The sequence below is a fragment of the Rhinolophus hipposideros genome (assembly GCF_964194185.1).
Source record: "Rhinolophus hipposideros genome assembly, chromosome: 18".
Lineage (NCBI taxonomy): Eukaryota > Metazoa > Chordata > Mammalia > Chiroptera > Rhinolophidae > Rhinolophus > Rhinolophus hipposideros.
Window position 1 is genome coordinate 28789521 of NC_138064.1, and position 26946 is coordinate 28816466.

General features: G+C 39.4%; 1 protein-coding gene across 8 annotated transcripts in view; it reads right to left on the reverse strand.

The window, feature by feature from the left end:
- GLCCI1 (glucocorticoid induced 1) overlaps positions 1-26946 on the reverse strand; it is a 157363-nt gene that overhangs the window by 88535 nt on the left and 41882 nt on the right. For 5 of the 8 annotated variants that reach the window (XM_081079957.1, XM_081079956.1, XM_081079955.1 and 2 more), the window contains exon 1: positions 6108-6684. The exons of the other annotated variants lie outside the window; for them this stretch is intronic. In XM_081079957.1, the coding sequence (XP_080936083.1) occupies positions 6108-6546 (439 nt within the window). In that variant the 5' untranslated portion in view covers positions 6547-6684. Of the gene's footprint in view, positions 1-6107; positions 6685-26946 lie in introns of those variants that run through there. 8 annotated transcript variants of the gene reach the window in all.

Below are 26946 nucleotides of genomic sequence, written 5' to 3' on the forward strand. Positions count from 1 at the left end.
AAGTTTACATTCTTGAGCCCTCAGGAACAAGGATTTCTCTTTCATGTTCTCTCTTGCTCTCTCTCTCTCTCTCACACACTCATTCTTTCACGTAAGAAACAAATGGAGAAATAGGACTAATCCATTCATATTCTATTTCAGTTACATTCAGCATCCTAGGTCTTACATTTTTAGACATTCTGAAAATGTCAAAGCATATCCCAGCATGGTGCAACAGTGCCGTGGAAACAACAGAAAACTTATTCCTTAACAATGTTTGTAGCTCAGAAATCATGGCTGGTCACCAACATCAGTCTTTTCAAATTAGGAGCTACAGGACAGTCTTGTGGAATGAACAATGGATCTTGAAATCAGAAGATTCGCATTTCAAGTCCACTTTCCTGATGAGTGAAAGTATACACTGCCTTGTATATAGTAAGCGCTCAAATGTTTTCTTTCCACCTACAACTAGAGACAACACAGTACAGGGGAAGTTTCTGAGGTATTCCGGAACTTGCCTCCCAGTATTTGACTCAATTACATTCACCTGAAGTAAACAACACTGCTTATAGGTACTTGTCATGTTTATTTCTACTAAAATGAAATGCTAGAAAAGTATTTTCCCAAAATTTGTTTACAGTGTAAGTAAAATCCTTATTTTCTTCAGAATTACTACTAATCCATTATAATTTGTTTTAGAGAAACACAAATCTTATTCTTCTAGAATCAGCGGGATGATGGGTGGAATCATGATCAGTTCCAGGGGTCCAGATAAGGGGTAGAAGGAAAGAAAAGCTTCTGGCTCTCTCCGTTCCTTAGACTTTCTATATCAGTAAATGAGTAGTGTTCTCTCTTTCCTCCACTTTTGGCAAACCCAGTTTGAGACCACCATCAAGTTCAACCTCTTGTTAAAATAAACAGTATGTAGGACAGAAACAGCATGAGTGACTTGGTTTCTGTGACACTTCCTAAGACAACAAAATTATATATTGAAGACAAAAGACAACAGCGCCAGGCACAGACCCAGGACAGGTGCTGTGGGGAAGCCCATCTTGGTGGTGTCTGGGAATTTTAAGCTCTGGAGAAAAGGCTGAACTAAAATTAAGAATAACAAAGTCATTCGCATATACTCCTTAGCAGATTATTAACTACATTTGAAAGTTTTGATAGAACAGGCTTCAAATTTTTTTATTTAAGATTTAAGAAAAACCTTCTCCTATTAGCCATTGGTGGATATTGCCAGTTGGTTCCATTGTTATTCATTGCCATGGAGACCAATTATTCCTTTGTTTTCAAATTCACATTTAATCTGCATTATCACAAATGCACATTTAATCTGCATTATCACGTAAAATAAAAATCACAAGGATGCTATTACCCGTCAACATTTCCCCAATGTATAAATCTTAATTTGCATTAAATCCTTGAAGAAATGCACACTGCAGTAAATGAAAGGTCCTTCAGGACTGTAAAAAATGAAATAATTTTTAGTTCAATATACACACACAAAACTTTACTTACAGTTAGGTGCTTTTATACCTCTGAGATATATAATATTCAATATGTTTAAAGTTATTTGAGAGGAATGTAATCTTTGAACATAAAGCAGTAGTTTAAGAATATCTTCTATAAATTCACTTATCTATTTTGCTATTCACCCTCTGATCTAGAAATTTTATGCGTCATAATTGGTGGGAAAATTAGATACATAAATAATGAATGTTGTTGATACTTAGTGTAGTTCTCAAAAGGGAAAAATCTGAAAACCTTTCCCAAAAATCAGTATTTGAAACCTGTCACTTTATGAGGTAAAAAAGCCAAAACTTGAACTATTTTCACTCTAGTATAGGAAAGCTTTGAAACAAGTTTCTCTAAGTACTCTAAGAAATTTTAAAAGGTAGGGACAAGAGGAGGACCTTAATTTGCAAGAATATCCACCTGAGGAGTAACTTCATAGGAAAAGAATGTCTGAGTTTCTTTTTAAAGGAACAGAAAAAAGTAATTAAAATGTTGGCATTCCACAAACTGAGTACAGCATACAATGACTCAAAAAGGGGAATTTAATGAAGAGATAAAAAACTGAAAGCAAATTAATTGATTAAAACACACAGACACACACACACACACACACTGCATGCAGTCATTCAATATTATATGCTGGCTGGCTTTGTATTTCCTTTTAAAATATAACCATAACTCCTTAACGCATAAAACAATAAGACTCTCAAGATACTCATGAAAAATTCTAATCAAATTTCACTCTACAGTTAGTAATATGTTAAGAGTGTCAGGCCTACATAAATCTGTTATGTTAAATGAGGAATCAGTGCATGCCACAATATTTTTCATAGCAAGAGCTGTATAAATTACAAGCTCTTCCGTGTTTTTAGCCAGATTTGGTACACATAAAAATAAGCAGTACTCTCTAACCAAAGTACTCTAATACAACTGTTTTTACATCTTTAGAATTTATAATTCATTCTAATGTTCAATCTTTATGAAAAACCACGAGAGAATTTGCAATTGCTGCTTACTCTCGTGCACAGTAAAAACTGTATTTATTCTGTTTTTAAATCTATTGGTTTTGCTGTATGAGGTTTCAAAAAGAAGCAACTTTATATTTTCTTTTGGTTGTCACTCGTGATTTTAGCTTAAAGAGATTAATTTTAACACTAACATTCTGCTATATCCTCATTTGAGTTATTCTATTTATCTCAAAGGTAGACTTTATGTATTACCATTACAAAAAAATAACTATTTGCATAATACTTTATGATTTTACATCTATTACAACACATCACAGGGAGCCTGAGGGGGCATTCAGCAGCTTGTCATTCACCACTTCAAGACCCTTCAGAACCAAACAAGGGGGAGGGTGACATTTTGCTAATAGCAGAAGTAAAGAAATGAATATAAATAACAAACCTTGAAGTTTTAGAAATACAAAAGAAATGTTTGAAATACAAACAAAAACATGATCTATATGCTTAAACAAGATACTTTCAATTTGTAAAACTCCACATCCTCTCTATATTCTCTCTCTATAAGCAAGGTGTTTGGAGATTTATGTATCTCTGTGATGATACCCATTTAAATTATCTAAAACTGTGCTACAAAATTAAAGGAAATTACCATTTTCTTGCTGGATTTTATAAATTAATATATTAAGCGTTAATATATTAAATTTGATTGCATGCATTTAAAGAATTCAGCTTTTCCTCAGCCTTCTGAGTAACATTTCTTTATTACTCTCAGCTTTAACCCTACAAATATGCATGTTAATGTTTAAAAGGGAGATAACAATGATTAACATGTTTAGAAATTATGTTGTTTCATAATTTCTTCTTGGCAAAACAATTCCAAAGAAAATTGCTGAAAACTTCTATGTTTTCTTCCACAACCACCAGTCCAGTTAAAAAATACTGAAAGCTCCGTTATGTCACCTCTAGTCTAACTGTTCACAGCACTTAAAGCTTTTTGTAAACAATATGCCTCTATCCTAAATACACATCCCTTCAGCCACCATCTACTTAACATTTTTAAATCTAGTTTCATACGCAGGGTAACACCATCTTAAATACAGACACACACACACACACACACACACACACACAGAGGAGTGTGCAGAAAAGGAAGGAGGTGGAGAGCAAGAAATGGAGCACGTTGTTGTTTTTCATTCATGCAGTATAGTGATGTCAGTGTCTGCAGCAGCAGACGCAGAGGCAGGAGCCTTGACCTGAGGAGACTAAAATCCACTGAAGTCAGAACCTTGCAGAATTCAAAAGAAACCGACGGGATAATCATTTGAAAAACTGTTCAACTGTTTATAGCATGGATTTTAAATGGCTAAATAAACAGAATAGAATAGTTGCACAGTTTTAATTTGGATAGGTCTCTAGCAAGGCGGGATGTGGAGAAGTAACATAAAGGTAATGGAATCAGGGAACTGGGGTCAGAAAAATCTACATTCAAAATCACTTCAATGTAAGGAACTGACAAAACCACCTGGTGTTAAAAACTGCAAAAAGATCTGTTCCATTCCCAGAAGCTCTCTGATGATGCAAATCTGTCCACAGCACAACCAGGCTCAGAAAAGTGTTTTCATCATGATTGCATTAAAATTGCATTAAACTAGAATGTGCCATACTACAACAAAGAGGGTAGTTTAAGCCCAATCACAAATTTCATTAAAACTACTTGATGATGGACCATGTAATTCCTAAGCAATTAAGGCTTTTGAAGGATGTAGAAAAACAAGTTGTACTACGATCTGTTGTAAGATGTTAGTGTTTATCAACAAAAGAGGAGGAGGTACTAGATGGCCATTATATGTAGCAATTGCCAAAACTACTCTTACTCTGCCTACAAAACCCTCTGTACATTATTTGTCAGCAATGCTTATTTTATGGCTCTTCTATTAGTGTCTAAAAGAAAATCCCCAAACTCAATCTATGCACTGCTGACGCCAAACAACTCAAAAATGCGTAACTGCTGCCTTCTTTTCCTTGTTACCTCTCATTTCATATAGCCCTAGAAAATGTGCAAGGGAGTTGCATATGGCATTAATCTGATAGAAAATGGTGGCCTTTTCTATAAAATACAGCCAAAGATGTGTGCTCAGTGGTGGTCATTATTAGGGCGATCACGTTGTTTTCATTCATTCATTCAGGATTTGCTGGAGGATGTCAGTTTCTGCAGCAGCTGGCTTGACCTGGGGGAGGAGTGGGGGAGCAAATTCCTCCTGGCGCATACAGATTACAGGAGGTATTTCTTGGTGCCCATGTACACATTCCGCTGCACTACATCCTACCTTGCCTCACTATCCAGTGGTCTGAACACAAGTGCCTTAGCAACATGCTAATTACCGGTCAGAAATATCAAAACAAAAACACCCAAACTGCAATCTATCGTAATACAACCATTCGACCATTTTCTCCCAGTCTGAGACCTACATCAAGAAAACTCCGTTAAAAAAATTCCACATACCATGTACACATTGTACAGAGCTCCACAGTGTTTCCCTTCCAAGCAGAGATTTTTCCACTCAGTCTGATCTGTTCTCTCCACAACGCAGCAGCGGTGGCGGCGGCAGCAGCAGCATCTGGTAGCTCTAGCCCGGTATCTGACAATATTAGCTACTCCACTCTCCCTTATGAGCTTTAAGTCCCTGTTTTGGCTAATCTTCCTTTTCTCCCCGAGGGACTCAACTACATCACGCATTGTGTCCCTAGACATAAACAAAACCAAACCCAAACAGAAAACATTAAGGGAAGCGGACAGCATCCACCAGCTCACCATTACCTTTGACACCTAACAAAAAAGAAACTCGAGATCCTTTCACAGCTCAACTGAACTGTTAAGTGTACTTAAAAATGGAAGGGAAAAGAGAGCACACTTCACAACTAGGTCTTTCAAATGTACCACGAAAATCTCGAGTTGGGCATAAACTTTCCAGTGCAGCACTGCTCCGATTCATATATAAGTAGAGACAAGGAGGGTAATCGAAAAAAACAAAAAGGCAAAAACACGCCACACTTGAATCGCACATCCAAAACTGTCCCCGCTACACACGCAGCAAATATCCTTACATCATAACTAATGCCACCACCCCTCCAAAAAAAGAAAGAAAGAAAAAAACACAGAAGTATCCCGGTCGTCAGACATTAGGAACTTTGGAGGAAAGCACAAAGAGGCTGTAGAGATTACATCCACCACCTTATGGGTTGCCGGAGAGTTTGTGAGTGTGTGCGTGTGTGTGTGTGTTGTAAAGTGTTTCGCCCGGCTACTCCTTCCCCCGCTAAAAAAAAAAAAAAAAAAAAAAAAAAAGCAAAAAAAAAAAAAAGCAAACGCACGAGTGAGCGAATGAGCTCTTAAACTGGAAAACCTTTCCACGCAGGTGAGTGATGGAAGATAAAAATCTGAGGGATTGGCAGGAGGGTCGAATAAAAGTTGTTTTGCAGTTCGCTTTTCCAAGCCCCGCAGCGACCGCAGGAGGGTGAGATTCCCAAAGCCACTTTCACACCTTCGATAATGCACTAGCAAAGAGAAGCCCGGAGAGGCTGCAGTTTCCGCGGAGGGCACCGTCGGGGAGACGCAGCCCGGGAGGACGGAAGGGTTGGGCTCGCTACCTCTGCACACCGGCGAGCCGGGGCTCCTTCTCTCAGGTGAGTTGCTCCTCCGGTGGCTCTCGGGGGACCGTCTCGGGCGGCCCTTGGCCCGCGGCGTCTGCTCGGTGGGGGCCCCGGCCGGCGGTGGCGTCGGGCTGGGCGGGCTGGGGCCGCGGGCCGCGCCGGGCCCCGGGAGGCTGCCCAGCGAGGCGGCGGCGGCGGCGGCGGGCGGGCGCGTGGGACTGTGCTGGCTGCCCCGCAGGAGCTGGTAGGGCACCGTGGCGCGGATGGGCTGCAGCAGCCGGCCGGCTCCCGCAGCCGGGGCGCAGCCCACGCCGCCCGCACCGCTCCCACTCCCAGCAGCGGGGGCGGCGGGCGGGGAGCCCGCGGCGCTGCGCCGCATCCTCTGCGGCGGGGGATGAGGGGTCTGCGAGGAACTGGAGGAGGCGGCAGTGGACATGGTGGCTCCGCGGGCCCTGGACGACGCCGGCCGACACGGAGGCGCGGAGCGAGAGGCGCGCGAGCGTGTGGGAGCCGGCGCGACTGTGCGTGCGAGTGTGTAAGGGGGAGGGGCGGGGGGACTGGGGAGGGGGAGGAGTCTCCCGGCCCCCCCTTCCAGCGCGCACCCCCGCCGCTTTGGCGAAGGGGGAGGGGAAGGCTGCGAAAACAAACGTCCAACGGCCCCAACAGCCCGGCCGGGCTTGGTGTGGCGGTCACGGCTGGGACCGCGAGGAGCCTGGAGCCGCCGCCGCCCCGGGCATCGCGCTGACAGGGAGAGGGACACCCGTCCGGATCACGGAGCCCCGGGGGCCGCTCGCTGCCAGGCGTGGCTGCACGAGCGGGAGAGCCCGGCAGCTGCAGGGAGGGCCGGGGACTCCAGCTGGACCGGGTAGGGAGTGAGGGCCTTCAAGTAGCCGGTTCTCCGCGGAGCCCGCGCCACTGCGATCGCCGCCGCCGCCGCCTCTGCCCGCTCCTCACTCCAAATGGCAACTAATCCGCCGCCAGCACCCCGCCCTCGGCACCGCCTCCCGGTACTCGGGACCCGGCAGCTGCCGCAATGAACGTTCCCATTGGCTCCGCCGCTCTCCACAAGAATTCTAGTGGTTGGCTCCGGAATAGGAGTGACAGCAGTCCCTACCAATGAAAGTCGTGAGTCCGACTTTGGAGGCGGTGCGTGAGGGGTGGAAGAGTGATGAGGGGGCTGAGCGCGCAGGGAGGAACGTGAGAGTTGACAGCCTTTGAGGTGAGAGCGTGACTTTGATTGGGCTGCCCTAGGAAAGTGGGTCCCTGTGTGTCTGCGCGTGCCCCGACACCCACAGACACGCGCACGACCCGGTAAGCAGGTTGAGAGGGCTCCACCCTCCCGGGTCGACTGTCCAACTTGAGACAGAGGACACTTAAGGCAAACTTTACTTTGCAAGTACACCTGTTCTGGTGGGATATTTTGGAGTTGGAACCAGAAAAATCCATCCCTTCCCCTCTAATTTTAGTAATTGCTTTTTCATGGCAAATAGACTAATTGATCAGAGGGACTTCAGGCCATCAGAAGTAATGACTGGAAGCTGGATTAAACGATGGGCTGATACTTTCACAGCCTATCCTAACATTCATAGTTATGCAATGAAATGAGATAATCAAATCTTATGTTCCAAGACAATAACTCTGAATTGCAGGGGTCAACAAGGGATTGTACATCATTACACCATCAGTTAGATATATTAATGGACGGCACCCTGTTGCCTTTCCCCAAAGCACATGGCCTCTTGGGAGAAATAATACCAGATTTAATAATGCCAATCCACTGTGATAACTGTAGTTTTTATTCTGCAATGAAACTGAAGAGATACAAAGGTTTTGGATGACTTTCAAACACCTAAGCTTATCCTACAGCAAACCAAGGTTTTAAACCTTAAATTGAGCAGGAACAATTAATTTAAGGGTCTACATTCGTACCCTCTATTTATTTCCTGGAGATAAAAAAAAAAGAGAGAAGTGAGAAGTCACATTAGTCTACTCTTGTGTCTGCCCACACTGGCAAGCTTCCTGTGAATTTCAGGCACTATATGTAGGGGTCAGTCTCAGTTGGAGGAGCCATCCCTCTCTGCTTCCTTGAACCCTCAGACCAGAAAGCATACTAGGTTCTGTAAAAAGTGGATGAAACCCAATATAAATATTAGAATTGCACCCAATATTTCACCCTATCAAGACTAGCAATTGTTCATAACTTTATAATATACTAGAATAAGTGGCATCCATTGAACATTCACATGTACCAGTCACTGTTCTAAGAACTTGTATGTGTTAACTCATTCACTTCTATAATCCACAAGTAGATGCTGTTATTAGCTGCTGCACTCTGTTCTCAGCTGAGGCACAAAAAACCTCAATGTCTTGCCTGAGATTACTCAGTAAGTGGGGAGTTAAGAATCTAACCCAGGTGGACTAACTTGAGTTTGTGAGTAAGCCCTCTGCTCTAGCACAGTGCAGCTTAAAGCTGTGGAGTACATGTTTGTAGAGTATTTACAATGGTCCACAAATCTCATCTGTGAGATAAGGTCCCTTTAGTTGAAAAGAAATTTTACAAGTGAAGATAGTCCACTGTGTGTGTGTATTGCTTTCCAGAATAATATATTTTAATTGCAAGTAGAGGAAAGACTTGACTCAAGTTTGGTATAATTGACCCATTGTGTTACTTTTTCTATCTAAAATTAAAGATTCCTCATTAATTAGGAAATTGCATTCTTTCATAAAGGAAAAGAATGATAAATGTCTTGCTTCTTTCCAATGACTTTTCCAGCATATCATTAACCAAAAAAAAAAAAAAATGACACATTAAAATGTGTAAAAGGTAAAAAAATGCTGGTAAATTTCTAAGTTGTTGATTTGATTACAGCATGGTTTCATTATAGAAATGTCATTTCTGGCGACTCCTAAATATAAGTACGGAACAACCTCAACACATTATATTACAATAATTCTAAATTTATACCAAGCCACAGTCATAATGATCAATACTTGATCTGGATTTAAAACAACATACCTGCCCATACTTTAAAGGCTGTTTGTGTTTGTTCAAATCTACCATAACCAGCTTGAATCAGACACCTAAAGCGAATCTAAAGGACCCACACTGAGAACTAGTATGGTCATAAAATACTATTTGTGGTTACTGATATGTCATCCTGACCTATTTGGGTGTTTAATCACCTACTCTTTGCTAAAGAAACCTTGGTGGTCTCTTAAACTTTTGTTCTCATGAAATAAGTACTGATCTTTATGTGTAAGGAATTCAGTCTCCAAACAAATCAAAGGTGAGCTGCTGTAAACTAAACCCAGAGTCTGCTTTCAAATGTCCATTTGTGAAATTCGTAGTATTTTATTCTTATTAAGGATGGGGGTGGGTCCCAAGGGGCTACATAATAAAAGCTTTAGGAAAACGTTCTCCTCAGTAAATTGGAACCTCCTTAGAAGGAGGTATGGATTGCTGGGCTAGAAGAGCATTGTTACACTACTATGCCAGCGATGGGGTAGATAGCCCCAGTGCAGATGATCTCTTTTTGTTGAATACAAGTGTAACAATCTCTGGAAATTCTACATGGGACTTAATGTTGGTAATGCCCTCTTCACTATGGTGTCCTGACTAGAAGACCACATTGAAAGCACAATGTGGTGGCACAGGAAATACCTTTGTTCTCAGGAGCCCTATCTCGTCTGCCTGTGGGACAAGAATCCACCACGAGCTAATCTGAGGTAGAATTATATGGACTGCTTAGTTCACATATGATAATGGACTATATTTTAGATTTAAATGAAAACTTGGAATAATCACTGGCTACATATGATTAATATGCAGCCCCATGTGGAGAGAGGATGAGATAAGGAGCTGTCGGAACTACAGAGCTACTAACACCTCTTTCTAGTTTCATCCAGGTTTGCCAGGCTGTTCTTCCAAAGCCCATCCCCATCTATGAGGCAGTCCAGGCCGTCAGGATTAGCAATGAGGTCATGGCTGCGAGAGAACACTAACCAGATCTGCACTGATGTTCATCTTAAGCTGATTAAGCTCTCATGTAGGTGGATTCTTTATAGCAACAACAAAAAAAGCCTTGCCTGAATTTTTGTCCCTGGCAGATGCTTACAGCGAAACTCCTTACTGCTTGTGACAGCCTACGTGCGCCTTTGCACTAGGTGTTCCCTCTGCCTGAAAAGTTCTTGCCCCAGATATCCACATGGCTTTCTCCCTCGTTTCCATCAGGGCTTTACTCAGATGTCACCACCGTCCCGATGACAGCTTCTCTGCAAACCATTTTTAAAACTGTAAGCACCCCCTAGGAGGTCCCAACTCTCTAGCCTAATTTTTTTCAAGAGCTCCTATCACCATGCAACCTATTATATTTTGTTCTGTCTGTCTAGACTATAAGAACCATGAAAGCAAGACTTTTTATCTGTTTTATAACTGCTCAATTTCCACAACAAAGCACAGGACGTGGTAGACATTATTTGTTCAGTGTTGCTGAAAAAAGTAGCAAATCCTAACCAGTGCTTGTCCCAGGAACTAAACCTGTGCCTTTTGTCGGACAAAAAAATAGTAGGATATTAACAGGCGCATCTCTGGTGCAAAGGCATAGCCACAGAGTAGGAAAATGTTCCATTTTTTTCTGTAAACCATACAGATATCTGACTTGGGAGTTGGCCTTCAAAAAGAAGGCATATTTTATGTTATGGTCCTTATATAGGCAAAGTGAAAAATGTTAGTTCTTGGAGGCTCATCAGAGGTTGAAAATGGAAAATGAAATCGGTAATGGAGAAAAGACAGTTGAAATTTGCAGAAAAAAAAACAACAGACTGAAATTGACAGCGAAAGACAGTTGAGAAGGATCAGTTAGCAAGTCCGTCACATCTGCTGATTTGTAGTTACTAGCTCTATCTTACTGTTAGGAACAGCTATTCTCAAGAGGCCTGTGTAAAGGAACTGAAAAAAAAAGTATATTTAATTAAGTGGAAAAGAACATTTCATGTAAATAATAAAGTGTTTTGCTTTATCTCCCCCCCAGCTTTATTGAGTTCTAATTGACATACAAGATTGTGTAAGTTTAAGGCATACAAGGTAATGGTTTGATATAGGAATATAGCGCGAAACGATTAACACAATAAGGTTAGTTAACACATCTATCACCTCACATAGTTAAAATTTCTTTTTGTGGTGAGAACTTTTAAAACCTATTCTCCTAGCAACTTTCAAATATACAAGGCAGTATTGTTAACTATAGTCACCATGCTGTACACTACCCCCAGAACTTCTTCATCACTGGAAGTTTGTACCTTTTGCTCACCTTCACCCATTTCCCCCACTCCCCATCCTCCTGTCCCTGGCAACCACCAATCTTGTCTCTGTTTCTGTGAGTTTGGGTTTTTTTTAGATCCCCATGTAAGATCATATGGTATTTGTCTTTATCTGATTTATTTCACTTAGCGTAATGTCCTCAAGATCCATGTTATCACAAATGGCAGGATTTCCTTTTTATGACTGAAAAATATTCCATTGTATATATTTAGCACATTTTCTTTATCCATTTATCCATAGATAGACATTTACTAGGTTGTTTCCATGCTTGGCTATTGTAAATAATGCTGCACTGAACATGGGAGTACAGATGACTCTTGAAGACACTGATTTCGTTTCCTTCGGATATATACCAGAAATGGAGTTGTTGGATCATATGGTAGTTATCTTTTTAATTTTTTGAGGAACTTTCATATTGTTTTCCATAGCGGCTGTACCAATTCACATAGCCACCAACAGTATACAAGGGTCACCTTTTCTCCACATTCTCACCAGCTCATTCTATCTTGTCTTTTTGATAACAGCCATTCTAACAAGTGTGACATGCTATCTCATTGTGGTTTTGATTTGCATTTCCCTGATGATTAGTGATGCTCAACACCTTTTCATGTGCCATTTGGATGTCTTTTTTTGGGGGGGGAAATGTCTATTCAGATCTTTTGCCAATTTTTTAATTGGTTTGGTGTTTTTGTTTTGTTTTGCTACTGAGTTGTATGAGTTCTTTATATAGTTTGGGTATTAACCCTTTATCAGATATGTGATTTGCAAATATTTCTCTCATTCTGTGGACTGCCTTTTTGTTGATCATTTCTCTTGCAGAAGGCTTTTTAGTTTGGTATAACGCCACTGGTTTATTTTTGCTTTCATTGCTTGTACACACAAAATCCTTGCTAAGATCAATGTCAAGGAGTTTGTCCCTATACTTTGTTTCTAAAAGAAGTTCAGAGGAATCAATAGAAATAGGATATTTTATTTTTAACTGGTAAATATTAAAAGAGTAAGTATGCAATTGTTTCCACAAGGATAGAAAACAGTGAAGAAGACCGTCAGTTTTTTTCAGCTTTCATCTCTACAGCAATTCCTGTTGCCAATTATGATGCAAGGGGCACGTCCCCTAGGCTGATACATAAGTAGACTTTTGTCATTTAACTAAAAGACTATATTGTACAAAGCCAGCACATTTAGAGGCTAAAGCCTTGAGTACCAAAGTACTGCAATCCACGTTGTGATATTCCATCTGTTTTAGTTTCAAACATAGTGTCAACAATACATGAGAGCAATAGTAGTCCTATGAAAAGAGTATGCTTAATTATCAAAGCATTATTTTTTTTTAAATGAGAGTTTAGAGTGATTAAAATGTGTTGTGGATTAAGTTCCTCCTGTGTGGCTGAATTTTACTTTTTTCCATGAGTGTATTAACGGACTATTGTTAAGATGCAATCAATTCATCAGCAGTACTTGACTAGAAAAGTTCCTTTTTATTATTTTAAACTTTTTGTAGCGCACAATTTTCAGTGTTCTACTCAGCATCTTATTGAAAAGGTCCATATTGATACAGCTAATAAGCCTATATGAAAGTTTATTAGCAACAATACTAACATCAGGCATTAGTAATTAATCCTCATCAAGTTACTTATTAAATGTCTTCAAAGTGTCAGGCACGTTGGTATACTCTGTAGGGAATATCTGTTCTCCATCTTTTGTACATTGTAGTCTATCAGAGGCAAAAAGATATGCCTACCAAAAAAGGTAAAAATCATGTTTAAACATATGTCTTCCATAGGAGAAATGCAAATAAAGTAATATGGAAGTGATGGGAGGGAAAGATAACTTTTGAGGAAAGACTTCAGAAAGAATAGAATGAAGAAGCCTTGTTCTTAGGAATACACACGATATGTTAGGAGATGATTGAACAGTCTGTCATGACTAATGGTTAATGGAACGTAAGTCTTGGTCTGTTGATGACAGGTGGTGGAGGTTGCCACTCCACGACCTGTCATCGTGAGCCTTAATAAAGACTCACACTTTATTACGTATGCAGTGAGAAGCTGTTGAAGATTCTTGAGTGGGTGAGGAGAACATGAGTGGAGCTGTGTTTTATGAAGATTCATGCAAGGATAGTTTGCAACGTGAATTGGAGACTGCAAACTGGAAGACGACTTATCAGACTTTGAGAATCGTCCACGTGAGTTTAGGTAATGAGAGTTAGAGGAATGACAGAGGACATGGAGAGGAGGAATAGATGCAAATGATGCTACTTCTCAGCTGATGGACCTTGAAAGTAGGAGGTCAGGCAACTCGGAAGCTTCAGGTTTGGCCGCATGAGAGGATAGTGGTGGCTTTAGCAGGAATTGGGCAGCCAAGAGAAGGAGTAGGTTTGGGGAGAAAATAATGAGTTCAGCTATGAATAAAACAACCAGAGGATATTTAAGTGGAGGCAGATTTTTTTCCCTTTGTTTTGCTGCGATATAATTGACGTAAGGCATGGTATATGTTTAAAGTATATAGCATAAAGATTTAACTGACATTGCGAAGTGATTACCACAGTAAGTTTAGTTAACATACCTCATCTCATATAGATACAAGAAAAAAAGAGAAAAAACATGTTTTGGAGACAGTTTTAAAATGATAGTGAAGTTGAAAAGACCAGAGATATGGATTTGGGGTTATTCATGTATATATGGTATTTGAAGCCATGGGCAAAAATGAAGTTGACAAAGGAGAAAAGCATAGAAATAAAGGAAAAGAGGATCAAGGACAAAATTTTGAGAAATTATACATTAGTAGATGAGGGAAGAGTTAAAAAATGAACTAGAGACAAAGGCTGAAGGGAAGCACTCCTTAATAGAGTTTGGCATCTCAGAAGATAAGTTTGGTAGATGCCTTGTGGGGTACCTGGCAGCTCATGTTCCCTTCTCTAAGAACTCATCCTCCCCACATACAGAGGGCTTGGGCCTGACAGCTATTTGTACAAAATGACCTTGTTCCTCTGATCATGGTTGGTTTGACCTGAGTTTGACAACTGACCAAAGCTGGACCAATCAAATTTCTCCTCTGGGAATTTGGAATTAAGCAATATTTTTTTTTATTAAGAGCTTGAACTGAGTAAACACAGACACTTGTGCATGGGGTGGCCATCTTCTGTCACAGGCACAGAGAAACACAGGAAACCTGCCTTCTGGGAGAAAAGAATGAAGTGACTTGCAGAAAATAGAAACGAGACCAGGTGATGAGAGAGAGAGAGAGAGGCCAAGAGTAGTTCATTTTCCCATGATGACTATTTTATATCTTATCCTTTTTCTTCAATCCTCTAAGACCATCCCCATGCCTGCCTACATCTGTTACAACTTCAGTATATTCCTGCGATCAATTCTACAAATCTTTTGGCATTTGAACTCATTTCTCCTTTCTTTCTGTTACAATTGATACATTTTCTCCTCTCCTATTAAAAACCATTTCCTCTACTTGTGATTTAAATTTCTTCCTCTCTTACCTTCTCAGGGACTTCATTTCTTCCATTATTCCCTCCCTCTGTTCATCATCCCTCCCTCTGTTCAATTCTTTGATTATTGAATTATTCCCGATATGTATGAACATATTCCATCCCGACACTTAAAAACAAAAAAGCAAAACAAAGGTTCTTATGCTGTCCATTTCTATCTATGCTTCTAATTCTCTGATCCCTTCACAGCCACACTTCTTGATCGAGTGGTCTACAAGTTAACTCCGACTTCCAATTCAATGTACTCTAATCTGGCTTCCACCCACCATGCCACTGAAAACTGCTCATCAATGTTATCAACAGCCTCCACATTGCCAGACCCAAATGGATATTCCTTGGACCTCGTCCTAACCCAACTTTTAGTAGTCTTCATCATAGCTGGTCAGGTTCAACTTCTTGAAAAAAAAAAAATCTCTTCTATTGGCGTCTAGGACACTGCATTGTCTGGTCTGTCTCCTGCTTTTCTAACCACTGCTGTTCAGGGTTCTTCAGGGATTTTTCTCTTCTAGTATATAAAATGCTGGCAAGTACCAAATCAGTCTCTCCAGTCCAGACATTTCCTCCAAATTCTGTATTGAGATATCCAGTTGCCTGTTGGACTTGGCAAATCTTCATGAATATCTGAAATTAAGGTTTCTGAAACAGGTCGAAACTCTTGATTTCTACGTTACTGCTTTTCCCTCCATCAAAAAGAAATTCTATATTTTTTCCCACTTCAGTAAATGATGTCACCATCCACCCAGTTTTTCTAAACAAGACAACCTGAGAAATACCTCGATTTCTCATTCTCCTTCCGTCTTCAACACCAACCCATCAGCTAGTCTTATAATTTGCTCCTCGTAAATAGAAGTCTAATCCATCCACGTCTCTCCCCCTCTGCTGCTGCTTCATTAATCCAAACCACCATCCTCTCTTAACCTGAGCTACTCCTATAGCTGGCAACTGGTCTTCCAGCTTCTTCTCTTGCCTTCCTTAATCTATTTTCTGCCTGTCAGTCAAGGTAAATCTGGAACTATATTGGACCAAGTTATGTCCTGCTTAAATCAGTTCAACATCTTCCAATTTCTTTGCAACGAAATCCAAATTCCTTAAAATAGGTTAACAGGCCTGGCCTGCTCTGGCTTCCGCCTCCTTCTCTACCTAATCTTGCCATGTGCTCCTCCCTCAGCCTTTAAGTTCTGGCCACAGTGGCCTCCCCACTTGCCCCGAGAGGCCTCTGCATAGCCTTTATGCAAGCGTATCCTTCCACATCCCCATTCCTCAGTTTCTCTGAGTGGTTTCGTCACATTCTTCAGGTTTCAGCTTAAATATCATGTCTTCAGAGTATCCTTTCTGAGTCCTCACCCATTACTAATAACCTATAATTATTGTTAAGCCAGTTTGTTTCATCGGTAGTGTTGATTACAAGTTGTAAATATGCGTTTGTTTACATGCTTGTTTAAGCCTTCCCCACTAGATTGTAAAGTCTCCAAGGGCAGGGACCTTGTTTCTTCTGTTCACTGCTTGATCCCTTAACACCTGACCAGTGCCTAGAATATAACAGGTGCTCAATAATTATTTGTTAAAACTTGATTGGTTACTGATAGTCCTAATTCCTGATTCCAGTCCTTCTGCAGCCCTATTACATTTTCTTTTCTTTTTTTTCAATCAAAATTTATTGGGGTGACAATGGATAGTACAATTATGTAAGTTTCAAGTGTACAATTCTGTAATACATCATCTATATATCACATTGTATGTTCACCACCCAGAGTCAGTTTTCCTTTTGTGGGGACAAAACCCCCCAAAAAAACAGTTTCCAGGCTCTCGGCCTCACAATAGAAAGGTGCTGGCTCGGGTAGTAAATGGCCATCAACTGTGATCAGATGCCAGCAGCTGTGGCTAGTTGGCCGTCAGCTGTAACCCGTAGGCCATTGGCCACTAATATAACGGCTGTGGCTACGCTAGCAGGAATGGAATGGGGGCTAGCAAGAAGATGGTGGCTGGCAAGTGCGGACTGCTGTTAGGCAGATTATGTAGATCCTGCTTCCTGTGTCTCCAGCCCAGCCGCCAGCGAGAATATATTGGTTTGACTCCCCTACTTATGGCTCCGTGGGTGTTCCTTTTTGGCCTTACCGTGTCCTGCGTTCTTGGGCGGGGAGCGGGAGCTGAGACCCTGCACGACAAATGGCGCAGCGAGCAGGGTCCCCTGCGCGACACCTTTCATCACCATATATTTGACCGCTTTTACCCTCTTCTACTATCCCTCTTTCCCCCTTACCCTCTGGTAACCACTGAATATATTGCATTTTCTGTGGGAGAGTTCCCTGTAGTTTTATCTGAAATCCCCTGTGTTGTTTCAGTTTCATTTATAGGTTTTTGTTCTTATAATTAAATGATTGATAAAGTTTTGAAAGGATGAGGTGATCAGCAATTTCCGAATGCTGTAAGGGCTAAACAAAACTCATTGGATCTCATCACTGATACTCTTTAAGGCAATGATGTCTGTTAGATGTGGCACAATGGAAGCCAGATTATAGCTCTGTTGATGAGAAGAGTGAGAAGGTAGGTGCAATGAATGTAGAATACTCTTTGTGAAATCTGACAGTGAAAATCAGGCATGAAGTTAAATGAGATCTTGGCTTTGAGCAGAGTCCAAGAAAGTGTATGTTGGTTTGGTTTGAAAAGAATAGGGGAGAAACATCTATTTATAATGCCTTTAAGCCAAAGGAGAAAAAGCTGAAGAAGCAAGGTTTGAATGAGGAGGAGGATTAATAGATTTAGCTATCAGGAGGCAGTAGAGGATTTGATTGACAGCACAAGTTTGAAAAAAAAGGGACAGTGTTTTCCACTCCATTACAGGAAGGAGGGAAGATAAGAGAGTGAAGGTAAAGACAAATTTTATGTACAGCAAAGGGAGGTTAAGTGTAGCCACTTCAGGAGGTAGCAAAATTATCTACAGCCGGTTGCCAAGGGGAGGGACAGAATCTCTTGAAAAACTTTTTCAAACCACAACTGCAGCTCTTTATTCCATCCCCTCCCTGCCCAAGACTACAGCTGCTGGCCACTGCCACTACTATAGAGAGACACTGCTGCTGAAGGCTGCAGTGGTTGATGGGAGTGCACCTTATTTCTTAGGTGGGACGGAACAGAAAAAAACCTTCAGCCACTGAGGAGAGGGTGGGCAGATGGGAATATGGGGGCTTGCAGAGATCTGATATCATGAGGCATCTGACAGAGATACAGAATCTTGTTTTCTAAACATGGAGATCATTGGGCATACTTGGAGCCCTCGCTAAAAAATACAGATTTCAGCCCCCTTCCTGGAGAGCCTAATTCGGCAAGTCTGACCAGGGAAAGGATAGGATTCTATATTTTTTAACAAGGTTCCTCAGTGATCTTTATAATCAGGCAAATTTGGAAAACAATGAATTAAAAAGTGAATAGAAGTTAACCAAATTCAATTGCGCGCCCAAAATAGGTCCTCAGTTTTCAGCCAAACACAAAGAAATATTGATAATTAACATCAATTCATAGAAATTACCTAAAGAGAACAGTTTTTAAAGAATTGGTATCTAATTCTATGGTTCCAAATAATCTACAGTGATATTTAAAATATTAGTTTATAGGTACTTTATTATTGAGGAAAAGGTAAATGGAACCAACTGGCTAACAGATATTATTTATAAGATGAACAGTCAGATATTTTAAAGCCTGTTCTGTTTCTAGTTTGCTTAGCTCCCTGATTAATAAACTAAACATAAAATCTAAGAATGTAACTTGATCTAATCCATTCCTAACATTCTTAAAGAACATCTTTAGCACTCTAGCAATAGAGTCACTGAGAGTAGATTCAGTTTCAAATATTTTCCCCAATTTCTCCGAAAGAGTGATTTGTATTTATATACAATAGTTGGGCTCCAGACCCCTTTCTGGGACCACAGGGCCCCACTAATTTGTACCAGTTTTCCTCTCCTCTAGTTGGCCCTGACCATCAGGTATAAATTAGCGTTAAATCAATATTAGCTGATACTTCCCCAGGTGTGGGAAGTGCAGAAACCTGATCACATGAGCAAACACGGCCCTTCCTGGCTACATTTAAAATAAGATGGTTATTATTATACTGTATGGGGAAAGGTTTTTAACCCAATCTCATGCCACCTTAATTTGCATTAACTTGATATACTGATATCAGCGTCAGAATCCATTTTTAGTTATTACAGTTTCCATACCACCCTTCATATGTTCTCCATTTTTTCAGAGAGACTTCTCCTGCGCTTCCTATTTCTTCTCACCTCCAGCCATGCCATATGCCTCACATCGTTTTTCATTTCTAGGCCTATTTGCTTACAGGTTAAGTGGACGAGCCAAAGGGGACCTGGTTTACATACCTGCTTTCATTGCTCACCTTGGGCGGAGCAGTGTCCTAAATAAACGTCAGTTTTGCCACAGCACCATTACTCAACAAGGTGTTTATACAACTGCCACTTAATAACATAAAAATAATTAAGGCACTTAAACTTATTATTGAGCTAAGAAGCTTTAGTTGCCCACTTTCTTTACTCAAGGGCCAATCTCACTTCACTTGTTTTTTAAAATAAAAACCTCTTAAAGAGTTTTCTTTAAAGAAAATCTGAAAGTTTCAGGCAGGGCCTAAGTACTTTAAGTGAGGTTTAAGCTACATTTACCTTTGAAAGGATTGGTTCCTTTGTTAATTATCAATGACAAGGAATCTTGTCATTTCTCTCAACACTGCCAAGTCATAGCTACTCGAGGTGTAGCTATACATTTAACACACTCATAAATATTGAAAACATATGTTAAGTATTGAGCCATAGATGAAAACAGAAACAAATGTTCAAAATTCCAATGAAATGGTGTGGCTTTACAGGATTTTTTCCCTTCTATATCCTGAGTTTTATAGAAATTGCATAGTATGTTTAAAACACTTTCTGTATGTTATAAGCTTTATGCAGCAATTCTGTGAAGTGGTTAAAACCCATATACCACTTCCATTTTACAGATGGAGCGACTGTGGCCTGCAGCATTGCCTGGGGTCACTGTTATCACATGAGAGATTCAAAACTGGAAATGAGATCTCCTGACTTGAGGCCCAGTGTGTTTCCTTCACTGCAAAAAATGCCTTTGTAGCAAGAGTGTCAGGGATATGATCACTCGGTAGTAGAGAAACATGGATCTTTTCCATCCTTCGTCTCTGAAGGACTTAAGAGCTAACGCTGCATGTGAGAGAGGCCACTTCCTGCCTGAGAGATTGATTACCTATGTTCAGGGCAACCTGATGACGCACCCTGATAGGAGAAGGGCCTGTCTAAAGGTCCTAATTTGCTTTAAACATCCAGAGTTCCTGATAGAAAGACAGGGTGTGGTAATTATATATCTTGCTTTTGGCTTATCTTCTCCATATCCTCACCCTCACAGATGTCTTTCAAACATTGGTAATTACAGCTTTCAGAGCCAAGCCTACAAACCCAAAAGCCACACAGATGACATACTAAAATCTACTCAAACATGTAAGCCTGAAGGAAATTTCAGTGCTACTGGACGCCCATGAAAAGAAAACTGCTTACAAAAGAGGTAGCCTTTATTTCTGTGTCACTGCTATACTCTCCTACATAGGCATGCAACTGTCTTGTTGATCTGTGGGGGCGCATATTAACTCATTTGCCTCTAAATTGAATCAGTGACTTAAAAATAGACGACAGTACGCGTGTGGATGACAAGACCATATGATTAAAACCAAATCCAGCAGTCTGACATTGGAAAACGGATCCAACTTAATGAAACCAACTTCAAACAATGAAGGAACTGCTCCTAAGCAAGAATAAGAATCAGTATCAATAAGTACAAGACAGAAAAGCAGTTGTCTTTATCATGATGGCCTATACATGGAACCCTAGTTAACAACATAATAATTTCTTAAGAATTCAGCAAGTTCTTGCTATAGTGGCAGCAACATAACAACATATCACGTATGATGGAATTTCCCACCACATGTATCACTGGCCAGACCGATGGTAATACAGCCTGTCTAATTTGGGGTCCCATAATTTAGGAGGGTCTGAAATGTTGAAGGAATTATCAAAGTAGACACTAGAAACAGTCAAATGAATTATATCGTTTTATTTGGTTTGGAGAAGCAGTTCGGAGGGCTAAGTAATGGTCTTCAGGTATATTTAGGGCCCTAAATATTGGTGTGTGCATATTTTTTTTCATGGAACGCAAGGGAAAGAATGCAAGGGAATGTTATGGATTTGAGAAAGACGGGATAAATAGAAAGATCTAGCGTATGGTCAGCCCCTGTGCTGTGCTGGGTACTCTATGTACATTATCTCATGGAATCTTCACAGAAACCCTGCAATGAATCCTGAGAATGCGAGAGAGTAATATGTCAAAGGTCAGAGTCCTTTATCTGGTATTTGGTCCTAGGGTCCTTTTGCCTCACGAGTCCTGTGCTCCTGACACCAAGTCTCTGTACTACTATTATACATTGGGTGGGGTTATGAAATCCTCTTCCGGCATTCGATATCTGGGATAGTGATATAGTATTCTTATCTAGAAATAGGAAAAATAGCTAAAGTCCTCTGAGATCACCTTCAGCAGTAATTTTAGATTAAAATTCAGATCAATAGAGATTTACTGCAAGGCTTTTATGGAGCACATTATTATTTTTTAATCATGAAAGATCTGAGATTTATGGCATGGGTAAGACTTTAGGTTTTTATATTTAAATACCTACTTAATTGTCTACCTACTTAAATGTCCAACAATAAGGAATTGGTCCAATAATTAGAGTACAACCACACGATGGAATTCATTGTTATGGTTAAAATTAGCCATAGGTGCAAGGAGACATATCTGAAAACATATTGCTAAGAGTGGTATCAAAGAGTATATGGAAGAATTTCAATTCTGTAAGAAAATGTTTTGATATGTTACCAAATGAATAAAAAAAAATCAGAAAAAACAAACCATGCTATAAGGTATATTTCCAACTGAATTTAAATACACATTTACATATGCATTGATAAAAACAACTGGGAGAATATATATACCAGATATTAATGGTAGTCCCCTGTGGGAACTGGACTAATGGGTGACTTTCATTTTCATCTCTGGGCTTCTCTAAAACAAACAGGTCTTACATATATTACTAGAAAAAATACTTTACACACAACAGGCATGTATACATACACACTATACAATTTCCTGCAAAAGTTTTAAAATTTAGAAATGGAATAACAGTGTATTATGATTATCCTATACAGTTATGTACAGGACAAGGGAAATTTATTAAATAGCATTGAGCCCATTGGTGAGAGCAAACTGTTAGTATACCCATCAATGAAAATAAAATTGGCCCTTCATGTAATTTCTTAGTATGCTAAAATTATTACGTATTACTATCAGAGTTCTTTCAGCCCCCCGCCTAAACCTTCTACTCATAAGGCACACAGAAAACACCCAGCTAAACGTATGGCACCGTCTGTGTAAAACAGAGACAATAATCACAGCTAGTTCATAGAGTTTTCAAAAGATTTAAATAAAATAATACTTCTAAAGCTCCTCGAGCAGTGCCTAGCACAGTTAACATTTTTTTCTTGAGTGCTCACTATCTTGGTAGTTCTGTCCTTACCAATATGCTAAAGAACAGAGTAATTGTACCGAGGAAGATGGTTATTGATCAGAGAAGTTTGTATCAGCCACCTGGCACAGATGTTTCATTTTAAATAGCCGTACAATTAAGTTAGGTGGTGTCCAAAGGAACCTCGGGCACACCGTAATTGTGTAGTACATTTCATGCACCACATTTACCAAGTTTTAATGAGTAATGAAAACAGGAAATGAATCCATGATATAATTCAATTTTTCTTTAATCATTTTGTTTATATTTCCAAAATGATCGAAATCTAAAAAGAATGAGTACTTTACAAGTAAAGTGTTCTTTGCCTGCATCTATTTTTTAAATTGTGATTAACAACAGCTTTCAACTTAGGTATGTCCTTTACTATGTAATACAAACAAAAGCACATCTAAAATTCTTTGAAAATACCATCATCCATGTAGAGACTGTTTAGTTCAGGCTGCTATAACAAAAGATACCCTAGACCGCATGGCTTACACAACGAACATTTATCTCTCCCAGTTCTGGAGGTTGGGAAGTCCAAGATTAAGGTGCTGGCAGATTTCATGTCTGGTGAAAATCTGATCCCTGGTTCATAGATGGCTGTCTTCTCAATGTGTTCTCACATAGCAAAAAGGGTGAAAGAGCTCTCTGAGGTCCCTTTTAAAAGGGCCCTATGCCCATCCATGAGATTTCCAGCTTCATGACTTAATCAGCTTCCAATGACCCCTACTTCCTAATACCATCACATTGGGAGTTAGGATTTCAACAAGTGAGTTTTTTGGGGAACACATTCAGTCTATAACAGAGACATACACTTGTTTAGACGTTATTTTAATCATCTTCGTTAGGTAAAATTGGAATGGTTGAATGTCCCACATTTTTTAAGAGAAATCATTTTAGTAGGGGTCACATTTCTAAATGTGGTATCTAAATGAAGATACCTTAACCTAATGATTTAAAAGAATGTGACTTGGGTCTATCATCCCATTTCAAAATCAATAATAAAAACCTCAGTTACCTCCTAAGTAAAAGATGCTACAATTATAACTGGTAAGAAAATGGTTCAGAAATATGAATGGGATTTTAAAGGTTATACTTAGACTTGTCTCCCACTCCAATTGAGACCTGAAGTATTTATTTCAGGGAATAAAAAAAATCTAGATAACTTAGTGGCAAAGGTTTTTGTTATTTGGAGAATAAGGATGTCTTGCCAAATGCAGCTGTTTCCAAAGTGCAATTAAGGACTATACCTCACATATCAGCCCTGCCCCTTCCTATCTCAGCCCTCATTCTCTGACCATCTTCTCGGAAGTCCTTTGTATGATTCCCGCAGGGACCATTGCTAATTAATACCTTCTGGGGTCCACCTTCCTCACAGCTATTGAGGCTTTTCTTTTTTTTGCTTTTTCAGGAAAAAGTTTGTCCTAGGTGATATATGTCAACCCTTGTCTAGCCTCATAACTTGTTTTCTAGATAACAGGTTTATTTTTGGCCCCAGGAGGCAGGATAGCTGGAGGTAGGGGGAGGATTGTGGAGGGAACTCAAAATACCATCACCCTTCAGTACATAGCTGGGTAAACTAATTCTCCCAAAGACTACAAGTTTCGGTATTTCCTTGTATATGTTCAGTGGGATTTTTAAAACTTCACCATTTCATATTTTAAACATTTTTATGGTTTGTTCTGTTTCTGTCATGTGCTTTGAAGATCATTAATTTTAAAGCAAGAAAATGAGAATACAGGTAAAATTCAAAGGGGGAAGGATGGGAGCCTATGAAAAGTTCCTTACTCTCTCCCACTTAGAGCAAATTTATATTTGACTGAATAATGGTTCTACATGTATATTCCAGGCAGCAAATTACTCTTGTGGATAAACAGGGAATGTCTTTTTCTCTCCCCAAGAGGAAACTCCATGACTCTAGATTTGGATACTAGACAGCAGCTGCCAATATGGAGCAGAATAGTTTAAAAAAATGATGGAAAAGAATTTTTAAAATTTTAAAATAAAAAGAAATTTTAATTTACATTAAAATTTAAATTATTTTTTAAATTAAAAATATTTTAAATTAAAAAAAAGATGATGGACATATTTACTTTCTATCAGTGGATTTAGAAAAGAATAGATACCTCAGGCAAATGAAAGAATGTATTTGGGTTTGTAAAATTAAAAGCAAGCTATACTTTGTGTTGGACAAACTTTCCTAGACAGGAAAGAACCCACCTTAATGCTGAGGGACAAATCAATTAAGTGGCCTAAATTTCACTTTTCTTCAACTGTAAAATGTGGTGATTAAACTGGTCCAGCAGAAGATATAATAAGCATAGATTGGAATAAATCTGCATTTTCCAAGCCTGATGAATTTTAAAAATGAAATTAAGTGACTAACTGGTATCTTGAAAATGGAAGGATAGAATCGAGTCGTGCCTCTTGAAGTAAAGAGTAGTCAAACTAAAAATCCTGTTGTCTCTCTGAGGACAAATTATAAAGAGAGACAGAGATTCGAGATGACCTGGATGGCCACAGCCCCCATTGTGAGACTATGAAGGAAGGAATGAAAAAGGAATATTCTCTATATAAACATAAATGTTAAAATCTGAACATTTTACTTTGATTTCAATCCAAAAATAAGTAAATGAATTAAATGTCAAAGATGTGTATTCTGATTTGAACTTCTCTGTATATATAAACCCAATGTGTACTGGGTGCTAAAAATCTATTCATGGTATGTGACTGAATATTCTCTATGCAATGTGTAGGTGTTAAATCAACACAGTAGTTCATTTATTATAAGATACTTTTTCACATTTTAACATCTGTGAAATGAGGATAAATTTGGAATTAATGGCATGTCATAGTTTAATTGGCAGCATCTTTTTTCTTAGCACCACTTGAAATGACACAACTTACACAGATGATGTCTTAGATTTCTGAAGTGTAGTATTCAATACAGTTTAAAAACCAAAACTCTCTCTAGAATCCTAAGGACCTCAAAGATGTTTTCGTATTTGTGAGTTATTTAACAGTAAGCTGGAAAATGCTAAAGAAATGCTCCTGAGAAGGTCTGGTTTTGGAAGAATAAAATGACATGTATGGTCAGGAGGAGGTTGGTGGGCAAAGAAAATGAGCCTCATGACAACATCAGTGCTTTAGATCTGGCATCAGCTAGATCTCTCCTGCCTCTTTCCCGAATCTTCCAGAGCTAGGTCTAGTGAGTTTCAGTCCTTTCCCATTGTATATGATCACCAATAAAGCTGGGATCCACAGGAAAGATTTTGTACCCTAATACTGAGCAGAATAGTTGGTGTAATGTATTTTCTAGGTATTGTATTTATCCAGGGTTTGACTGTAAAGGGTATTTTATACTTTTAAAAGATTTAGAACCTTGTAAGACTCGTATAAAGTAAATGTCTTTTAAAAAACTTAAAGCACTTTTGTCACCTGTTTAGATCTGCTCCGAAAAGCATCAGTTTTGCATAAGGGCTTCAGAGATCTTAAAGTAATAAAGTAGCAAAGAAGTCAGTATTAGTGAAGATTAAAACCAATAATTCACTATTTTAAAGAAGTGAATATATATATACACATCATATAGAGATCTATAGATAAGGCTGTGGAAGGGTGTGTCAAAAGTGGCTACTTCTGAATGAAAACAGTCAGTTTGTTTTTCTCAATCTGTATTTTTAAACTTTGGCACAGTAAACATGTATTGCATTTTCCGTAATTAAAAAACAAGCAGTAAGGGCTTTTCTTTTTTATAATTAAACAGCAGGGACTAGAAAGTGTTGCTGGAATCTTCAAGGATGCATTTACTTAATGATTTTTTCCCAAAAGTTACAAGCACCATCCAGTCCAGCCCCAAAGTCCAATTTGAAGTCATACAAGAGACAGTGAGGGTCCCACAAGCTGATGTAGAAGGGAAAATTCTTGCCTCCTACTATAACCACATTTGTGCCAAATTAAAAATATTGATAAATACTATTTGAGCATAAGCGATGCAATACTACATGTCCTCTTTTGCTTAGCTATTAGCACAATTTTAGTATGTGCTAAAATTTAGCATGCCTTCTTTACCACATATATCTCTGGTTTTTGTATTACTCAGGAAAAGTAAGTATTATTCAAGTTCTTTGTTTCCTCAAATCATGTTATTAACATTTATTGACATATAGCTCTTTCCTTTTTTAAAAAAAATCTTAGGTGTGTATCATTTTATCAGCTTTGCAGGAAAAATGGATACTCTTAGGATCTGAATTGGTATTTGAGGAGATAAGCTCCCTTTTAGCTCATGCATAATAACATTACATTATTGTCTAGAAAGAGATAGCAGGCTATGTCTGTTCTAAGTTTTAATATATTCTTCCTGTCATCGAATAACAAGTGAATTATCCCACTG